This window comes from Pinus tabuliformis, chromosome 9 (assembly GCF_031772625.1).
Source record: "Pinus tabuliformis cultivar Carrire ecotype Pingquan chromosome 9, CPIR1, whole genome shotgun sequence".
In the NCBI taxonomy this organism is placed as follows: Eukaryota; Viridiplantae; Streptophyta; class Pinopsida; order Pinales; family Pinaceae; genus Pinus; species Pinus tabuliformis.
Genome location: NC_142307.1, coordinates 494,576,577 through 494,588,432, shown reverse-complemented (window position 1 = coordinate 494,588,432; position 11,856 = coordinate 494,576,577). Strand labels below are relative to the sequence as shown.

Sequence of the window (11,856 nt, the reverse complement as noted above, 5' to 3'; positions counted from 1 at the left end):
CATTTCCCATAAATAATCAAAATCAACAACATTTCTCAAATCCCCATAACACTTCTACTTGTCCTTTGGGTTGTGACTTTAATGAGAAGAACTAGACTTTGCATGTCCCTTGGAACATTCATCTCTCTTTGGAGACAATTTTCCATCATCACTACCATCATGATGTGACATATAATCACTTGATTATTTCTTTACCTCAACAATTTTATAGCACTCTCCAATTTCTCCATGGTCATAACCCAATCATTTATATCATGGTCATTCCTTTACCTCGATAGGATTAATGATGCCTTGACCATTGAATCTGAGACCTCTTCCATCATAAACCTTCTAAGTTAAAAGCTTCAAACCAATACCCTTGGTATGCTTTTCAAAAGATGCAAAAGATTTGTTATCAACATTAGCTAAAGGAGTACAACTAGAAATAATAATTACCTCCTTTTGCCTATCACCCATATTTTCTATTTCATATGTTGATGACAAAGTAGATGATGACTCTAGCCAACCACTTTTACCAACTGGAGCATAGGCAGAATATTTGAGATGCTGACAAAACTCACAAGCATTACTCTCAACATAGGGCCCATATCCTGTGTATGGACCATGTCCACAAATTGGCTTCATCTTGGAGAGATTATTTGCCGCTTTCAGGATGGAACTCTCACAAGTTTGTTCCTCCACTATATGTTGCAATTGTAGGCGAATTTTCTTTTTCTCCTCCTCTATAATTTCAAGCAATCTACTTAGCTCAACATTCTCCATTCGATGAGATAGATTAATCTCCTCCATCTCTTGGAGTCTTTCACGCTTTAGTTTCTTTCCCATACATGAAAATTGGTCAAAAAACTCTCTGATACCACATGATCTGAAAATCTAGGAAATCTCTTCCTATCAAAACCAACCATCCTCTAGCACTTTGCAAGTTAACAAAATGGCTCTTTAAAGGTAAAATATGTTTCACAACCTCTTCAAGGATGATCAGTTAAATTTTCACATGAACTTAAAAGGGAAAAAAATTCACATGCAACTCATGTTGATAAACATGAAGACAATAAACCAGCATTTGATAACAGAGTTCATCCTTCCTAGGCTACGTCTTCGGGCCTGCTACAATAGCTAGACCGTTATATTTATTTCAGCGACAAATGAGTACATTACAACTTGTTGACACTAGAGTGGCTTGTTTCTCCTACAAATAATTCTCACTCAAAAAGATGACTCCCTACAACAAGTCATGAAAATGTGAACATAAAAATGACTCTTCCACAATAGGTCCTTGTACAACATAGTTATCGATCAAGCGAGAAAATTACCTAGTACCCATTTTTTTGAGGTATCAAAAAATCACTTGATTTTGAAAAATGGTGATTCAAATACACATTTTTTTAGCATATTTTTGCCACTTTAAATTTCTTTATGTATCAAGTATGAACAATCTTTTTAAATGTTAGTGATTTTCATGCTGATTTTGAAGAGTGTTGATGCAGCATCAACACATATTTTTAAATGTTCATGATTTGCATGTTGATTTTGAAAAGTGTTGATGCCTCATCAACACATTTTTTTAGTGGGCTTATTTTTGACACTTTAATTTTTTTTTAAGTATCAAGTGCGAACAATTTTTTTTTTGTTAGTGATTTTCATCTTGATTTTGAAAAGCGTTGATGAGCATTAACCCTTATTGTTTAGAGGGCTTAGTTTTTACACTTCAAATTTTCTAAAGAATTAAGTGTCAATAATTTTTTTTAAATGTTGGTGATTTTAATATTAGTAATAAAACGTAAAAATTAAAATTTAAAAAAAAAACATGACAAAAAATAAAATACTATATATATATATATATATATATATATAGATAAAGAAAAGAAAAGAAAAAAACAAAAAACCTATAAAAATGTAAAAAAAAAAAAAAAAAAATTGAATAAAAATTTAATGGAAAAAAATGAAAAATTTTCTATATATATATAGTTTAAAGAAAAACAAATTAAACTAAAAAAAAAATCTAAAACATTTTTTTAGTTTAAAAAACAAATAAAAAATAAAAACTTCATTAAAAAAAACATAAAAAAAATTACCAAAAAAAATAAAATAAAAAAACTAAGAAAACAAAATTAAAATAAATCAACTAAAATAAAAAATAAAAAAACATTTAAATTAAATAATTTAAATAAACAAAATTAAAAATTAAAAATAAAATAAAATAAATATTTAAGAATTATGTTTTCGAAATTAAAATTATAAAAATAAAGAAATAACATAAAATAAAATTAAAAGAAAATAACAAAAACAAAAAAAATTAAATTATAAAAATCTAAAATAAAGAATAAATAAAAAATAAAAAATTAATTTATAAAGATTTAAAAATAAAGAAAAAATAAAACAAAAAATTCAAAACAATTATAGAACCCAAAAAAAAATAATTAAAAACAAAATTGAAAAAAAAATATTAAAATTAAAAAAATTTTAAATCTAAAAATTTAAAAAAATATACTAAAAATATATATTAAAAAAACAATTAAAAAAAACAATTTAAAAAAAATCACTGCCCCCCACCCCTCCCCCCCCCCCAACTCGATCAGCCCAACCCCAACCCCATGCCATCGCTCCGGCCAACCCCAACACTATCCCCTCGCTCCTCCTCCCTTTTGCCACCCCGGCCGAGACCCTCCTCCCCTCTCCTCTCCCCCTCCTCCACTCGTCACCCCACCTGCTCCACTCCCCATAGCCCTCCCCTCCCCCTCTGTCTCCCCTGCCGCACCCTCGACGCCTGCCCCTCTGCCTCACCCCCGACCCTTCGCACCCAACCCTGCCTGCTCCCCCAGGCCCCCAGCGAGCGACCAAGATGCTGCAGGACGATTCCCCCTCCCCACAACCCTTCCCTCCCCCTCCGTCCCCCCTCCTGCACCCCCGAACCCCTCTCCACCCCCTCTCCCTCACCGTCACCCCTTCCCTCCCGACCCTCGTCACCCCTCCCCACCTGAACATCCCCGCTGCGCCCACGAGCCCCCCGGGCCTCCGAGGCCCCCCCCACCCCCCGAGGCCCTCAGCTAGCGGCCAAGAGACCGCAAGACGATTTCGGGAATCATCCTATAACCTTTTTGTCGCTTGCTTGGGGCTCGGGTGGGTGAGGAGGGCTGGAGGGTGAGCGAGAGGGGGAGGGGTGGTGGTGGGAATCATCCCGTAGCTTCTTTGCCACTTGCTTGGGGCCCAGGCAGGCGCGGAGAGCTGAGAGGTGAGGGAGAGGGGAAGGGGGGTTACGGAGAGGGGGAGGGAGTAGGTGGTGTGGGGAGAGGAGAGGGTAGGTGGGGGGCTAGAGTGAGGGAGGGGAGGCTGAGTGAGGGGGTAGGGAGCTAGAGTGAGGGAGGGTAGGCAGAGTGAGGGGGTGGGGTTGGGTTTGGGCAGAGCAAGGAGGCATGGGGTATTTAAAAAAAAAGAATTTAATATTTTTTTTAATTGTTTTTTTTTTTTATTTTTTGACTTAAGTATTTTTAATTTTTTTAAAATTTAATATTGTTTTTAATTTTTTAAATTTAAATTATTTTTATTTTATTTTTATTTTTCTTATAATTTAAATTTTATAATAGATATATATATATTTTAAATTTATTTTTTATTTAATTCTTTTGAATTTTTTATTTTTATTTTTATTTTTAATTTTAATTTTAATTTAATGTAACTTATTTTATTTTATGTTAGATCTAAGACTTTTGTGATTCATAATTTAGAAAATAGTCTTCCGGATAAATTACATTGTAAGTATTTGGTCGATGTTTCGAACCAACTAATGTGGTTCATCCTTACGACAAGGTGAGAAATGAATTGATCTGAGAGAATAAATAGTATGGATGCATCATTGTTCAGTGTTAACTGTTTAAAAATGGTTGTTGGTGAAATAAAATTATTTAGTTAGAAATTAGCTACTATTTAATAAATAATTATCGAAAATTGTCACAGTTTATTAATTTAAATAATAACAAAATCTAATAAAATAATATTATAAGCTTGGGTTAACCTAGTCAATGTGAATTAGAAGAAAACTAGCCGTTATCATGATATAATAAATAATAATAATATTAGCTTATTAGTTTTCTACCCTTATCAATAAACTAATATTATTATTATTTATTATATCATGATAACAGCTAGTTTTCTTCCTAATTCACATTGACTAGGTCAACCTAAGCTTATAATATTATTTTATTAGATTTTATTATTATTTAAATTAATAAATTGTGACAATTTTCCATAATTATTTTTCGATTGATTTTTCAACTTGTCCTGAGGATGAACCACATTAATTGGTTCGAAACATCGACTCAATCCTTACAATGTGATTAACCCACAAGATTATTTTCTTTTATTTATTTATTCTTTTGATAATTATTTACCTTTTTTTTAAATGATGTTTTTATTTTTTATCTTTTATTTTTAACTTTAAAAAATGGTGTTTTTTATATTTTCTTAAATTATATATATATATATATATATATATATATATATATTTATATATTATATATTATATTTTTAATTGTTTCTTTGTTTTATTTTTTTTATTAACTTTATTCATTTTTACAAGTTAATTATGATTTTTTAATTTTTTTTATTTATTTATTTTTTTTAATATTGTATGATATTTAATTTATTTTTTGTCATGAATCGTCCCCTTGCCACCCCTAACTAGTTGAGCCTCGGGGTGGGTGGGGATTTTTTTTTTTTTTTACCTTTTTTTTTTAATGTTATCTTTTATTTTGTAAATTTTTTTTTTTTTAATGTATAATTTTCAAATTTTTTTTTCTTTTTTTTTTTAACATGGTATGGTTAATTTTTTGTTACATTTTGTAGTCCTTTTTTATATCATTATTATATATTTTTTATATTTGATTTTTTTTTTTAATATTTGAACTTTTTTTCTTTTGTATTTTGTGTTTTTTTTTCAATATTTCAATTTTTTTTCTTTTTATCTTTGATATATATATATATATATATATATATATATGTGTGTGTGTGTGTGTGTGTGTGTGTGTGTGTGTCGATGCTTGTCTAGCAACACGATTCCATTATGTGCAATTTGATAGTTGATTTTAATTTTTTCGTTATAATGAATCGAGTCTACCCTATAATGTGTTAATTTCATTGTTGGTCTTAAAGTTTTCATTACAATGGGTTGAGCTCACCTACATTGCGTGTCAATTTGATAGATGATTTTTTAAAAAAAAATTGCAATGTCTTAGGTTGTCGTGGGCTAAGATTTTTTTTTTTTTTTTCTAGGTAAAGTCTACTTCTATATTAAAGGCAGGAAAATATTTACATGTTTTACATCAGCCAAGGGGGCCGTGGCCACCCTCTAACAGTGACAACTGGGACAGACTTTCGATCCACTGAGACATAGTTACAAAAATTTGTCCATTTGAATTCCTTGGACAACAGACAGTTTTGAGCATGGACAGACAAAATACAGACTCTATTGACTTCAGTGACTCTAACCATACTGACTAGAAACAAACAGCCATGGTAAGGCTGAGAACTAGGACTGAATGAAACCGAAGTGTGAACCAACAAAGACATAAACAACTGTGTAAAAAACCTTGAGAAGAGCATCCGAATAGGTTCAGGTTGGGTGACTGGGCGACGTTGGCGGCTGCCTCTGCGGCGGACTGGGCGGATCGAGCCAAATGACGAACTCATCACCAGCCTGAAGTTGCCCCTCCGAACCCGGTTGAATGGAATCCTGTCCCTCGTCTCTGCTCTGAGCACGGTTGATGATTGGCAGAATTTCTTGCACTGACTCTTCTTGGGTCGAATTCTCCTGATCCAGAGCTTGTTGTGGCTGACCGATTTGCTCTATGGCAACGAGAGGACGAGCCGCACGATAAACCCTTCCCTGCATGTCCCCCAGAAGAATATCGCTGCCCTGGATGCTTGCTGAAGCAGGGGAGGACAAGGAGGGATCTACAGGTGCCGCTTCTGAAAGATAAACTGAGAAATTGACAATTACATCAGACTGAAGGAGTCTTCTGGGAATTCTGAGGCGGAATGTCTGGTAGGAATCCTGCAGAACCAGAAACTCCTCCTCAGAGCTGGAAGACGAGGGGGGCATAGCGGCCATGGGAGTGATTGGGTGCGACTCCTCCCTTTCATTTACAATACAAATCCCTGAACGACCGCCTCGACGAGGCACACCTCTACTACGCATCACAGCTCCCAGCGCAAGCGCTTTGAGGCTCTGCTCTATCTCCTTGAGACAGCACTGCAGAGAATTCTCTTGCCCACCTCCCGCGTCGAGTGAGTTTCCCTGAACATTGCAGGTCTGGGCATTGCCATTATATAACTGATACCTTGCATTCACCGTAGGCAGCGGGCATGGCTCCATCACGCCTGAGCGCATCGAGACCAGAGCAGCCTCGCTTGGCTTGAATGCTCCCTCTTCCGTGTTCTGCAACACCTTAATACCATTTGCACTTAGCATTGAATTTAACCCTGTCTTCAACGCTGGAGTGTACCAACTTGTTGTCTCGGCCTTGACACAGGTGTTGAGGCACGTACTTGCCTTAATGGCACATCAGGACACCCGCATCCGGGTGCGTTTCCTCAATTTGAGCTATGTCCTGAGAGATTAACGCTCTCAGCTGATCCCTTTGTTCTCTGGAAGGTAAGCTGTCTAATGCTCCTTCAAAGTGATTGCCTTTTGCCTCCACTCCAAAGTTGGCAAGTAGATCAGCCAGCTTATTCCCTTCTCTTTTGGTGTGCTTAAACGTAATGGCTTGGTTCTGAGAGAGCCAGTGATTAAGCAACTCTAATCTGTGAGCCATCCTCCAACTGCTACTAACTTTGTGGACTGGAGATCCATTTTGAAGTTTTATGGCCATTCTTATTAAGATCTGCGAGTCTCCTTCGATGATGAGGGGGAAGAGATTGTTCCTGTGTGCTAGATTGAGACCTCTCCAGAGCCCTTCCAGTTCCGCTGAATTATTAGTGTCCCAACCTATTGAGCCCATAAAAACTGCAATAGGTTTACCATCATGATCCCTGAAAACTCCTCCGTAACCTGCTTGTCCTGGGTTTCCTTTGGAGGCTCCATCGAAGTTTAGTTGTATCATATCGACAGGAGGAGGGGTCCAGGATCTGACTTCCTGATTGAGGCGAAGGGGGTTTCTGCTGATGTTTGAGTTGAAGTTTATCCTCATTTGCCAATTGTCCCAGACCACTTTTTCGTTTGGCAGGGAGGGAAAGTCTTCAGGATGCCAGTCTTTGAGAGAAAGAGTCTCCATTATGTTTTGATGTAGAGTAGTCCACAATTTGTCTGGCGGCATGGATTTATCTTTGAAGATTCTCCGATTCCGTTCTTTCCAAAGATTCCACATCAGTAGCCCTGGAATGAGTTGCCATAATGATGTGAGAAGAGTGCTTTGATAAGGGGTTTGGCCGCCTTTGTTGATGGTTCCCTTGAGGTCGTTCTGTTCTCTTCTTTCATTTTGGCAACGGAAAGCAATCTTTTCCCACAGAATTTTGCCTACTGAACAATTCTGCATGAGATGTAGTGTTGTCTCTTCCTCCTGTCTACACATGTGACATATGGATGGTCCTGCAAAACTTCTTTTTCTTAGGTTGTCCCAAGTTAAGATTCTGTTGTGGCAAAGGAGCCAAAGAAAAGTTGAAACTTTTGGCCAGTTTGTTTTGTTCCATACTTTATCCCATAAGCTATTTTTATTTATCTGTCCTCGAATGATGATATTATAGGCCTCCTTGGTGGTAAAAATGCCTTTTTCTCCATATCCCCATCGTAAGATGTCCGATTCTTCTGAATTATTTATTTGCCTCTTTTGTAATTCAGCTTCTAATTTTTGCTGAGCCGGTTCTGAGCTGTGCGGTAGGAGCTGGTTGGCCTCTTTCCATTTTCGATGGTTCTGTCCGGTATCCTCTGCCCAGAAGTCTCTGACTTTTGCCTGCTGGCTTATCTCCCTATCCTCAGGTGGGAATTCTTGAAGGACATCTTTCATTTTTGGCAGCTGCTGCCAGGAATCGTCCCAGAACCGTGCTATGCTTCCGTTCTTTATCTCCCAGAAGCAGTGTTCTTGAATGAGAGATCCGTGTTGAATGGCTGCGCTCCAGATTGCTGATCCAGCACTTGTTTCAGTCATGCGCAGTCGTTCTTCCGTTGGGTAGTTGCTAGCATACTTGGCTGTCCAGAGGGATGCCCATGGAATGCTGGGATAGGCCAACCATCGCCACCAAATTTTGGCTCCCATTGCTTTGTTGCTGTGTTCAGGATCCCTGAGGCCTATGCCTCCTGTATGTTTGGGCAGGCAAACTTTCTCCCATTTAAGTAGCGCCCATTTTCGATTTTGTCCTGAGCCACCCCACAGAAAGCTTCGTTGAAGGTTCTTGATTTCTTTGAGGACCCATTTGGGTGCAGCAAGAATGGAGAAAAGATATAGTGGCATGGAGTTGAGAACAACTTTGATGAGAACTATTCTGCTGGCCATATTCAGCGTACGATGAGTCCATAGGAGAAGACGAGCTTCTAATTTTTCTAAAAGCAGTTTCCAGGAGGAATGTTTTAGAGCGGAACTCATGAGAGGGGCGCCTAAGTACTTGGAAGGTAGGGAGGCTGAAGTAAAACCAAGAATACGTTCAATGGCTCTTTGTGTAGGCACAGGGGTATTGAAGAAGAAAATCTTTGATTTGACACGGTTTATAAGAGCGCCAGAAGCTTCAGAGAAAGTGGTTAGAATGGACTTGACAAGACGTGCTTCCTGGACTGAAGGGTGGGCAAATAGCATGTTGTCATCGACAAATTGCTGGTGGGTGTGGGTCGGGGAATTGTGAAAGGAGAGCCCTTTTAGCCGCCCATCTAGCTTGGCTGCTGAGATACTTCTACCCAAGCCTTCAGCCATGATGACAAAAAGAAAGGGAGATAGAGGATCTCCCTGCCTTATGCCTCTAGTGGGTCTAAAAGTAGCTAAAGGGGAGCCATTGATTAACACTGAGAAAAAAGCGGATGATATGAGACTCAAAATCCATCTGACCCATGAATGAGCAAAGCCAAAAGCTATTAGAATTTTTTGGATATAAACCCAGCTGAGACTGTCAAAAGCTTTAGAAAGGTCTAGCTTGAGGAGCATACCTCGCTTTTTGGTCAGCTTTAGGGAGTGAATTAATTCATGCGTAAGAATAATTCCATCCGTAATTTTACGCCCTTCAACATAACCTGATTGTTCAGGTGAGATGATGAGAGGAAGGATCTTTTTGAGCCAGGTAGCAATGACTTTAGAAACTATCTTATATATCATGTTGCATAGGGCGATAGGTCTGTATTTGTCCGGGGTATTAGCGTCTTCTCCTTTAGGCACAAGGGCAATAAAAGTGGCATTTAAACCCGGGTACATCCATCTGAGCTCTCTGGACTCTTCAACAACCTGCCAGACCTCGATTTTTATCAGGTCCCAGAATTTGTGAAAGAAATTTGCTGTAAATCCGTCCGGCCCTGGCACCTTTCCTTCCTTCATGTGCTGCACAGCCTCTTCCACTTCCTGCAAACTGATGGGTTTGATTAGTAAACTATTGTGCTCTTCCGTTATGACTTTGGGTATGTTCTGGACAATTTGATGGATTGCAGGTATTCTGTTGACATCGGGCTCCTGGTGGGCATTTTTGAAGTAGTTTATGAATTCCTTTTCTATGCCCTCATGCGTTTCAATCTTCTCTCCCTGCTCATTATGAACATGAGTGATTTGGTTTATCATTCTTCGCTGAACAGTGGATTTATGAAAAAATTTCGTATTCTTCTCCCCGCTTTTCAGTCAACGAATTCTGGACTTCTGCCGCCAAAGAATCTCCTCCTGCTTGGCTCTTTCTAATATTTTGGATTCGATTTCTTGTTCTTTCGTGGAAAGGTCCTCTGTTCGCTCGCCGTTAATGAGGGCTTGCTGTACCTGTTTCATTTCAGCATTGAGTCGAGCCTGATCATCAAAGATATTGCCAAAAACCCTGTGATTCCATTGTTTGATGGCCTTTTTGAGATTTTTGAGTTTCTGTTGAAATCTGGCCATTCTGGAGCCCTCAGTCACATTAAAAGTTGTCCAAGTTGTTCTGATGAATTGTTCGAATTCTGGATGAGCAAACCAAAATTCTTCAAAGCGGAAGGGGCGCCTGAGATTGTTACCTGGCCGATTCCATTGCAGTTCTATGGGCCAATGATCCGATCCGGAGCAAGGGATGATAGAGGCTGTGAATTCTCCACCTACATTGGTAGCGTTGTCAGAGATTAGAAAGCGATCAAGGCGGGAGGCGATATGGTGCGTGCCAGCTCTTTTGTTTGTCCAGGTAACTATGCCGTTGTTTGTGGGGATATCCATTAACCAATTGCTGTTGATGAAGTTTTTTAGAAGGCCGTCATCACTGTTCGTTTTGAATCGGCCTCCTCTCTTTTCATCCATGCTGGCTATCATGTTATAATCTCCTCCAGATATCCACAGGGGAAGTGGTCTGTCTCTGTTGAGATCTGACAGAATATTGAGGAGTAGGCTTTTTTGGGCTGTTTCCTGAGGAAAATACACGTTTGTTAACAGTCCATGGGCATTCGTTCCTGAGAGGTGGAATGTGGCCTGGATGAAATTTTTGTTGGCTAGAATATTGCTAAGATTGATGATCCGGGCGTCCCAAAGAATTGCTAATCCTCCCAAGGCACCTTGTGCATCTACTGCTGTGACTAGTCCTCCTGGCCAAGCCGTAGCAACTATTTTGTCCAACACTGTGGAGCTACATTTCGTCTCCTGCAGGAAGAGGATACTGGGTTTTTCTTGCTTCAACATATTTTTTAAGATTCTTCTTTTCCTAGGGCCATTAAGCCCTCTGATATTCCAGGAGATTAACTTCATTGAGAAGGGTGGGGGGTTGTGTCGTAGTATTTAGATAGCTTGGCATATTGCCCTGACTCAACCAGTATTTCTCCTATTTTGATTGTTCTTTCTAGTGTTGTTTTCCTTCCCCTCTTTTTGCTATCCTTGGTGATGAATTTTCCATCCCATTGACTGCCAATCTGGACCCCTAGAGAGTATTTTTTCTGAGCTCTGCCTAATACTTCTACTAGGTTGTTCACTTGCTGTTCTGGGATTCATTCAAAGTTCTTCATGCGGCAAGCCTCTTCCAAACCTGGGATATCTAGCTCCCCTATATCCAGGGGCACCTGGTCTTCATCCATGATTTGGGGCTGTTGAAGTGTGTCTTCAGTTGCTTTCAAGGCATTTCCTCTTTGCATAGGGAATTCCATATCCATTTTTTCAACTTGCTTTGACATTGTTTTACTTGGATCTGTCCTGTGGTCAGAGTGTGTGCCTTTTTGTCCCCCTTGCTTTGACGTTTCCCCTTGTTGTTGCTGTTGAACTGCGTCTTCGTATTCCTGGTCCTTTTCTGAATCCCTCCCATCGGTATTGTTTAGTGGAGCGTATCTGTTGCTTGTATTTGCCTTATTGCTCAGATTTGCCTTGGGAGTGCTGGTATTTTTTTTATTTCCTCTTCTTCTGTTGACCACTTTGGTGAATCCATCCATGGAAGGAGTATTGGGTATTTTATTTAGAGGGCAATCTCTGTATAGATGTCCAATGTCATGACATTTCCTGCATCTAAATGGCACCTGCTCATAATCTATGACCTGAATCCATTCAGTGTCTTCGTGAAAGAAGCTTACTGTGTCTGGCAATGGTTGCTTGAGATCCATGTAGACACAAATCCGAGCATATGAAGTGTGCAGGCAGAGTCTTGTTTCCTCTGCTATCCTTACAAATTCTCCAATAGAGTTTCCTATTTCCTTTAGAGACTTTTCTTCCCAGTATTCCAAGGGCAATGAGTATAGCCTTA

General features: G+C 38.8%; 1 protein-coding gene across 1 annotated transcript; it reads right to left on the bottom strand.

The window, feature by feature from the left end:
* Window positions 1-9,800: 9,800 nt before the first annotated feature.
* LOC149149365 (uncharacterized) lies at window positions 9,801-10,811 on the bottom strand. The gene has a single exon (XM_089442461.1). The coding sequence runs from the start codon at window positions 10,809-10,811 to the stop codon at window positions 9,801-9,803; it is 1,011 nt and encodes a 336-aa protein (XP_089298587.1).
* Between the last annotated feature and the right edge of the window lie 1,045 nt (window positions 10,812-11,856).